This window comes from Strigops habroptila, chromosome 16 (genome assembly GCF_004027225.2).
Source record: "Strigops habroptila isolate Jane chromosome 16, bStrHab1.2.pri, whole genome shotgun sequence".
Taxonomy (NCBI): domain Eukaryota; kingdom Metazoa; phylum Chordata; class Aves; order Psittaciformes; family Psittacidae; genus Strigops; species Strigops habroptila.
The window spans coordinates 5436981-5446060 of record NC_044292.2 but is presented as its reverse complement, the minus strand read 5'-3'; the positions used below and the strand labels follow the sequence as shown (position 1 = coordinate 5446060).

At 51.2% G+C, this 9080-nt stretch overlaps 1 protein-coding gene across 5 annotated transcripts in view; it reads right to left on the bottom strand.

The window, feature by feature from the left end:
• Positions 1-313: 313 nt before the first annotated feature.
• The window catches only part of AGRN (agrin), a 109644-nt gene continuing 100877 nt past the window's right edge, over positions 314-9080 (bottom strand). For all 5 annotated transcript variants that reach the window (XM_030507766.1, XM_030507769.1, XM_030507765.1 and 2 more), the window contains 6 exons: positions 8618-8807; positions 8178-8265; positions 4674-4898; positions 3882-3985; positions 2988-3192; positions 314-2883 (listed from right to left, as the gene is read on the bottom strand). In XM_030507766.1, the coding sequence (XP_030363626.1) occupies positions 3035-3192; positions 3882-3985; positions 4674-4898; positions 8178-8265; positions 8618-8807 (765 nt within the window). In that variant the 3' untranslated portion in view covers positions 314-2883; positions 2988-3034. The remainder of the gene's footprint in view (positions 2884-2987; positions 3193-3881; positions 3986-4673; positions 4899-8177; positions 8266-8617; positions 8808-9080) is intronic.

Here is a 9080-nt window from a genome sequence, read left to right as displayed (position 1 = left end):
AGAGATGATAAAAGCATGTATGGCAAAGAAGGAAAAGCTAATGGGTGCTGGAGTAGGTGAAACCATTCAGATGGCCACAGACAACAGGAAGACACACAAGAGTCTTCCTCATGCAAACATTGGGGAGGCAGGATTGAGGTTGGCATTCATAAAGGCCATCTTTAGAAGATACAGCATGTACCTGCATGAACCACTCTGTTTCTAAAGGAAATAGAGGGAGATGCTGGTTTGACTTCACACGTTATCTGCCTAGGAGATGGCTATACAAGCAAACAGGGCACACGAAAGGAATAAACCAGGTCCCTTCGAAACGTATTGAATAGTTCTCAAACTTTATTTCATGGTGATTGACGAAAGACACAAGTTAGTAATGGTTATATCATGCTGCTCCTCTACTGTGCATTGCCCTTCAGAATTCATACAGCAGTTCACAATGGTCATTACTTTACCCTAGAAATGAAGCCACATGGACATCTTTTCCTTAAAAAAAAAAAAAAAGGCAAAAAATCCCCCAAAACACCCAGGGAAACCAAAACCAAACCTCAATGTCCTTTGTTTTTTGTACATACATGTTATAAATGCTATTAAAAATAAAGCTGAAGTTAAGTGCACAGCCCCTAGGGAGCACTGCTGAATCTGACCTTGGTTCAAGATGCTTGACGAGGACGCAAGGTCCTGTTTTAAGGCATTTCCAAGCCCCAGCAAAAGCAGACAGAGATTTTGTTTAGTTGTTGGGGTTGTGGGGTAATTTGTTTTTGCAGTGACCCTGGCTTCATGTCAGTGGCATTCCAGAAAATGAGCAGCTTCCTCTGTGCATGCCCCTCTCCCTTTGGAGCTGGACCATCCAGCCCTCAAATCTCAGCCAAGGCATTGCCCAGCTAGAACCTGTGTCCTCAAAAGGGTCTCACACTTCCCTCCCATCCCACCCTGCATAGTTAGCCCCCATCTATCTACCCCTCGTGATCAAAATACAGCAGCCCATCCCTTTCACGACACAGTCACGATACTTCCCACCAGGAATCACAAGTTATATACAGAATCCACTTAAAATGTGGTATCGCCACACACACAACCACACGCACACACACACAGAGTGGGGTCTCCATCCCACAGAGGGCACAGCCCCCTGTGAAATACTTAATCACTGGATGTTGAGAGGAATGCCAATGGATTAGGCAGGGATTGGGGTGGTGGTAGATGTCTTTTAATGATAAAATGGAAGAGAAAAGTGGGTTTTCACTATGTTCTTCCCCTTTGTTACATCTGTGTTCAGAGCTCACCCTGAGGAAAGTAATTTGACTTTTCATGGCTCAAAATTCAGTGCTAAAACCCAATACTTTTAAAGGCTGCGCTATTATAAAGGCGCACTAAAAGGTGTGCTAAAATTTAAGGTAAAACTGCAAAATTATATTAATAAACACTTGATACCTGGTGGGATCCTTCAGCTGAATTCCATATGCTCCATAAAGCTGGTTTCACCCAAATCAACACCATCTCAGGGTGCGAAAGGGACACAGTTGTGGCCCAGTGGTGGAAAGGGCCATAGATGCTACACAGCATCAGTAAATTCTTCCCATGGAGAAGGAAACTGAATGGAAGTGGGGTCATTTCAATGTGTTTGTTCTTCTCCTGCTTCCAGGAGATTCCAGTGTGCCGGTTGGCAGACACACGCACACATTCGTTCAGACACACACATACTGGCTTTGTAACTGGCACCACAGTATTTGCTTTTAAGGTCTTTAGAGAGGAAGAAAACACTTTTAAACCTCCTCCCAAACACAACAGCCGACTCGTGCCCCATTCCCGTTTCCATTGAGGCTATTGCTGCTGGGCTGGCATCATCCAGAGGAGCTTTGATCATGGCACAGAAGACCCTGCATTGCAAAGACCTGAAGTCAAAGGTACAACTCCAATTACTCTTCATGGGAGAGGCTCAAATACCAGCTCTACACATTCACATGCTGGCCAGCTGGAAGCATCCTCAGGGTAGACAGAGGGCAAGTCATGCCCAGAGGCTGGAAAATGGACATGAGTGATGGAAGGACACATCCAACAAGTGAAAACGGACATGGTCCCTGTGCCCTCGCAGCCTATTTCACATGGCTGGAAGAGGGAGAGCACTTCCAGCTCTTGAAGATGTTCTGCAGGTTCTCAGTGGTGCACGGGAGGGCAACGCTTGGTACATAGAAGCCCTTGGGAAGAGCAGCCAGGGCAAGCGGGTGGTTAGGACATGTCTGGATAAACACAAAGCGTGGAAATGAGGTTTCACAGCTGCTTCTGCACATGTCCAAGAGGAGGAGGAGAGCCAACAAGAGAAATCCACGTTTCCCCCACAGCACCTCTCAGTCCAGCAAACAGTCATAAAGACAACCAAAGAGCAATGCTTTTCTGCCTGCTCAGAGCAGACCTTGGTCTCTCTTCCAGTGCATGGCATCCCTGATTTTAACAGAGCATAAAGGAGAAAAGCACTTGAGATTCTTACACACATAAATTATAGTGAGAGGAAGGGAGGGAGGAGGGAGATAGGGTGAACATAGGGCCAGAAGAAGGCTTGGCAGAGGCAGGCACCAAAGCAGGGTGACAATTCCTGCTTCTCCGATGGCCACATCCCTGCTCAGGCAGCACTGAGGTGGGAAGGCAGTGAATCCACGAAGGCCACATGTCTCGCCAGCACCAGCATCCTTTCCCCCACAGGCGTGAACGACAACCCAAGAACACAAGTGAGGAGGGGGGAAAAACCACCCCAAAAGAAGCTTCAAGTATGAAGAAGATTTACAATGCGACGGCGAAGTTCTTCTGTCACTTCTTGGGAGACTTGGTTCAAGGTTTGTTCTTTGTTGCTGCTGTTTTGAGTAGAGTCTGACTGACCTGGATAGACTGCAACTGAAGAGATAACCCAAAAGAAAAGGTGTTTCCTCCCCTCCCTTTCCCCCCTCCCCCCCAAAAATATAAAAAGCAATAAGTTTACAAAAATAGAAAATAATTACAGCAATAGGCAGGAGGGAGGGAAGGAGAAGGGAAGGTCCCTGGGGGGCTATTTGGCTGAGCAGTGTAATATCCTGGGGTTGTTTAAAGCGTCCTCCACCAGATGCAGTTCTTGGCGGTCCACAAGCACGTCCCTTATGCAGCCAATGAAGCCGGTGCTGTAGGCCTTGGGCAGCCTGTGAGCCAGGCTCAGCTTCTCCATTCCCCCTGCAAGAGATGGTGAGAAGGTTGGTGAGAAGGACAAGGGGGATGCAGGTGGAGCACTCATAGTTTGAAGAGGGAGAGGGTGTTCCATGCTGTTGGCACCAGGGAATCCAGAGCCATAGGCCAGCTAATGGCTGTCATCAAGGGACACGACAACATGGAAAGGACTGGCCTTTGGTAAAGCCAACCCTTTGTCACTCAGCTGTCACCAGCATCCTGCCATAGTAGGCAGAGAACAAGTAGGGGACTTTTTAGGTCAAACTTGTCAAAGCCATCTGGGAGGTACCAGTGTTGCATTGAATGATGGGAACATCAGTGTTCCAGCTCTGATCCCCTCAGGAAGGGGCACAGAGGAGCTTCTTGCCTACAAGAAAGCTAGAGAGGGGCTTTGGACAAGGGCCTGTAGGGACAGGACAAGGGGAATGGCTTTAACCTGTGAGAGGGGAGATTGAGATGAGCTCTTAGGCAGAAGTTCTTCTCTGTGAGGGTGCTGAGGCGCTGGCACAGGGTGCCCAGAGAAGCTGTGGCTGCCCCATCCCTGGCAGTGTTCAAGGCCGGGTTGGACAAAGGGGCTTGGAGCAACCTGCTCTAGTGGAAGGTGTCCCTGCCCGTGGCAGGGGCTTGGAACTGGATGAGCTTTAAGGTCCCTTCCAACCCAAACCATGAGGTCCACCCTTTCCACACCGACTCACCCAGCCACAGGGCCCCATCTGTGTCTAGCTGTGTTGCACCAAGCGGAGAAGAGCCAGCAATGGGGGCTTCGTTGCCGACTTGAAGGGAACCTTCTCTCTGTATCCTGCTCCAGGAGGGAGGGAAGAAGAAAGAGAACATGAAATGGTCTAGTGTGAGGTGTCCCTGCCCATGGCAGGGGGTTGGAACTAGATGATCTTAAGGTCCCTTCCAACCCAAACCGTTCTATGATAAGAGGAAAAATACAGAGCTGCCTTCTGCTTTACACTTAATCCAGACACTGGGCACCATCAGCCCTTCTCTACCCAGAGAGGAGGAGAGCTCTCCCTCAACCCATATAGCACAGAGTGGTCCTTGATGCAACATCTCCTTTGAAAGCCAGAAACGAACGCTTTCCTCTAGCATCCCATGGGCATCCCGCAGCTTCCCCTCGTGCCCTCCATACACATGAGCAGAAATCCCTAGCATTCCAGCCGCATGATCCGCTCACCACTCCCACCACCAGTAAAAATAAAAGGGGACATCTCGGGCTCAACATGAGCAGAATGTCAAACCCTCGGCCGGCTACAAGAAAAGGCACGAAGAACCTTTCGTCCCTCCTTGCCCCTGTGACATTTCCAGGCGTGTCGCAACACGCGCCCCTCCAACACAGCACTGCCCACATGCCTCTCCTCTATTATTATCATCCAAGAACAGGAGTGACCCGTAGGGCACGAAGCCATGGCCATGACTCAGGCTCCTCTAGCTCACAGCTTGCCCATAGAGAGCAATGTGCCCTCTTGCTGTCTTCACACCTGTATGCCTTGATATGGATCCACTGGTTGGTGTTGACCGGGACTGTGGATCGTAGGATGACTGGTTTGGAGCCCAGATCGTAGGTCATTTGTACAAAGCCATCCACTATGGCGAGGGCGATGTAGTCCGATCGCTCCAGTCCCTTCCCACTCCACAGGATCAGCCCCTGGGTGGCTTCTGTCTTGATGCTGAGTTCAAAGTGGTTCGATTGCAAGGCCTTCTCACTGCACGGGGAGATGGGAGCAGGGGGGGAAGAGAGACAAGAGTTAAAAACATGGCTACAGAAGCAACAGGGAGCAGTCAGCTCCTCGAAGCAGTCTTCTCTGTTCCCAGCCAACTAGCTCACCAGCCAAGGATAACCTTCAACTGACCCATGGCATCAAGTTCAGATGCATCCATTCCTGCAACAAGTCTTGGTATTGTGCAAGCACTCAAGGAAGGGGTCTCTTAGGTGTGGTGGTGAACAGCAGAAGGGTTTTCGTCTTGGAGATGCCTTTGATTCCCAATGGGAACCCAAGGCTGTGAGATGATAAGCACCCTGAAGGTGATAGAGACTGCCCACAGAGGTAGCAAAACCTTCTTTCTCCTAGATGTGTTGTCTTTTCCCAAGGAAGGAATGAAGGAAGGACAGGTTTCCCCCAACACTGGCATCCTCATCTTTGCTCAGTCCCTTTTGGAACAGGCAAAAGGCTCTTGACAACAGGCGAGGCTGCCGTATGGGGTTGCCTTCCACTCTGCTGGGATGCTCCGAGACACACTGACACATGTGCACACATAGACCAGACAACATGGGCACAACACAGACAGCTTTTTATTCCCAAGGGACACTGCATCCAAAGGGACGAGGGCTCTGCATGAAGCCCGCTGTTCTGTCAAGGTAACTCAGCCTCTCCCCTCACTGGTAGGTATTAGCTATGTAGGTCCCCAGGAGCAAGGGCCAGAGCTGGAGCTGCTGTTCCTATGCTGGAGGGACAGGGCTTCCTTCATGTTTAATCTCATCATCAGCAGAGCTGTATCCCTTATAAATAAAAAGCCAAGGATACAGACACACAGGACACAGACAGAGACATGCTGAGGCAGCAAGAGCAGAGCACGAGACACGAGAGCGGAAAGCCTGGCACAGACTCACCTGGGCTCCATGGGGTAGTCCAGTGCTTCAGGACTTAGATGCAGGAAGAAAGGGGAGCATGCCATAAGCGCAGGACAGCAGGAGACCCTTCCCTCCCATCCCTGCTCCAACAGGGGACACAGCGACAGCTCTGCACCCTACACAATGCCCAAGCTGAGAAAACCATCCAGAACAAGCCGCTGTCCCTTGGGATGAGTTTCCTCAATCCAGGAAGCCAAGTTTGCAAGTAGTTGCTTAGCCAGGGCGAGCATAAGAATGTCAATGAGTGAATACCCAGTGATGCTGGGACTCTTCTGGATCAGAACTATCAGTGTTCCTGCTCATGGGACTATCAGTTCCCCTTACTGTCCTGCTGGGCTGTGTATCCTGGAATAGGATGGAGAGCAGCATTGCTGGGGAAGGGAGCTATAGTCCATGGCCCTGCATGAGGAGGACCCTTTCCTGGGCAGACCTGCAGGCAGGTCTCAGGCTGGTTCTTTGGGATGCAGAATGGGATTCCATCTAGCCAGATAGCTGAGTTGTCTCCCGAGGACTCTAAGTCAGCCTTGGGGCACTTGGGCAGCAGGACATGCATAGAGATGAGGAAAACCAGGACTATACAAAGAGAAGCCCAGAGAAGCTATGGCTGCCCCATTCCTGTCAGTGTTCAAGGCAAGGCTGGACGGGGCTTAGAGCAACCTGGTACAGTGGACGGTGTCCCTCTAAAACCCTACAAAAGCATACATTCAGAACAAAACTATTGGCATGTTATGGCCAGCAGATCCCAGAGGAGCAGTTGGAGTGTTCATCCTGCCCAAGGCACACCCCGTGTCTGCCTGGAGGCAGAAGAAACTACTTTTTATGGGCATCCCAATGGGTCCTTCAGCCCTGGCGAGGCTCACGGGTGCCGCGGCCAAACCGCAGCTATGGGATCCAAGGAAAAGTGCTTAGCTCCCTTGCAGGATGGGGCACGCACAGCCAAAATAGGCTGGCTGAGGCAGGGAGAAGGCTGGGAATGGTGACCTTCCCTTTGCGGAGCATTGGGAGAGGCAGGACGCAAAGGTAGCGGGTTCATTGCAGGGATGTGTCTGTGTCTCTGCAAGGGGACAGCTGGGCACTGCCACGTGGCAGAGCTGCCGTGCAGGTCACTACATGCCCCTTGCTGCTGTAGGGCATAGTCTGGCTTAGGAGGATGCTTGGCTCCTAAATAAACCCTTTCAAAAACACCAGAGCATCTCCCAAACCATTGTGAACATGCAGGTGATGGGCTCTGTGGGTCCTGGCGTTAACACGCATGCAGCAGCTCAGCTTCCCAAGCCTCTGCCTGACCCCAGCTTGTGGAGAATAAGGGGAAATGGGGATGTGACAGGCAGGGATCACTCAAACTCTCCCACACATAGTGGGGAATGAAGCTGCTTGAACCAGTGCTTCTCTTCTACTGTTGCTGCTCAGCAAGACAAACAGACAGCAAATCAACAGCAGAAGAGAAGGCTCCTTAAGGGGAGACCTTAGAGCAGCTCCCAGTGCTTAAAGGGGCTACAAGGAAACCTGGAGAGGGGCTTTTGCAATGAGATCTTAGGCAGAAGTTCTTCCCTGTGAGGTTGGTGAGGCTTAAACAAAGCTCAGCATGCTGCTGGGACAAGGTCTGAGCGCAGCAGAGCCAAGCAATGTAGCTCCTGCTTCATCTTGGCTGTGTTTGGGCCCCTGCAGTCAGTGCCTGTGTCCTCCTCACCCTGAACCATGGCAGAGCACCCATATTCCTCCTCCCAACCTGCCCTGTGCTCCCCTATGGGTGCTTATGGTGGCAATGGGATACATAGAGGGCAGATGGCTGCAGGGAGGACAGTACTTACGCAGGGATCTCATTGGTGAGGTGGCTTGAAAACAAAGAAACAAGGACATTGAGAAGAGACAGACAGAGACTGACAAACAACAGCTCAACACAGATGCACTGAGGATATAGAGGCAGATGGATGGAGCCTAATCCAATATCCTGTCCCAGTGCTGTGGAGCTGGGAATTAACCACGGGGGCTATAGGAGCACAGTGCTGAGGTAGGATTCTGAGCCAGACCGTGATGGACCAAGAGTCTGTTGTAGGAGAAATATCCAGCCCAGAGGACCTCAGTCAGTAGCTGTGTATTGGGTTCTGCTTGTCTTGAGAGAGAACCCCCAGGGACCAGCACAGCCACAGAGACCAAAGGCTCCAAACACATATCCCTGGCCATGGAGGGGAAAGCCAACAAGGCAGCATTAATGGCCAGGGCTGGAAGCGACTGCTCACAGCTCCAATTTGGTTTGTCCCTCTTTGAACACTGCACTTGGGCTTCTCCAACCCAACCTCTTCCTTCTGCTTAACAGCCCTAAAGCCCTTGTTTTGACCTTGATTCAAGTTACCTCTTTGTCACGGCATTGTGGTACTCCATGTATGTCCTACCATCAAAAGCAATGGCCTCTGCATCTCCAGCAGCCTTCTCAATGATCACTGGAGGTGGGAAAAAGAAGAGCTGTCAAGCAAAGTAGCACGGTTTGTCCATCCTTGGAGACTAGGAAAATCCCCCTTTACACTGAGCATCCATGACAGGATGAAGGCATGCACAAACCTGCCATCCCTTGGGGCACATCAGCATGGTGGCACTCTAAGCAAGCCCCTGGAAAGGTTTATTGTGGCTTTAGAGCTTGTTTCCCCCAGATGCCTCCCCACAGCCACAAGGAGAAGACCTCAGGCTTGGCCAAAGCCATGCACTGTCCTGCTGCAACCAGCTAGCCATTGAAGCAGCTCCGTTGCTGTGTGTGGCAAGTGAAGGTCCACATCCATCCCTACCCTGGCATCTCACCTCTCTCACAGTGAGCCCCAGAGAAGCCCCTCTGGCAGGAGCACTCGTAGGTCTCCATCCGAGGACTGCAGGTACCCCCATTCTGGCATGGATTGGGTTTTTGGGTGCAGGGGTGGCCTCGGAAGGGGGAGATCTCAATGGCGCTGCGGATGTTCTCCTCCTTCAGCACAGGAACCCCCTTGATGGAGATCTGGCAGGTACAAGCAAGAGGAAGTACAAGTCAGCCTTCACCCACTTGTCTCTCTATGGGGCTGGTGGCAGCACAGAGACCAGTATCCTTACGGGGAAGATGAGGACCAGCCCCAAGCTCGTGTTCTCCTGTGATGCACCCCAAGTGCTGTCACTTTTCAACCAGTTGTGCCTTCCCAATGCACATGGATCCATATCCTACAGACAACCTGCTCCCAGGCTCATCCTCCAGTGATGCCAGCACCCATGGCACCTCTCCCAACAAGACTCCTGG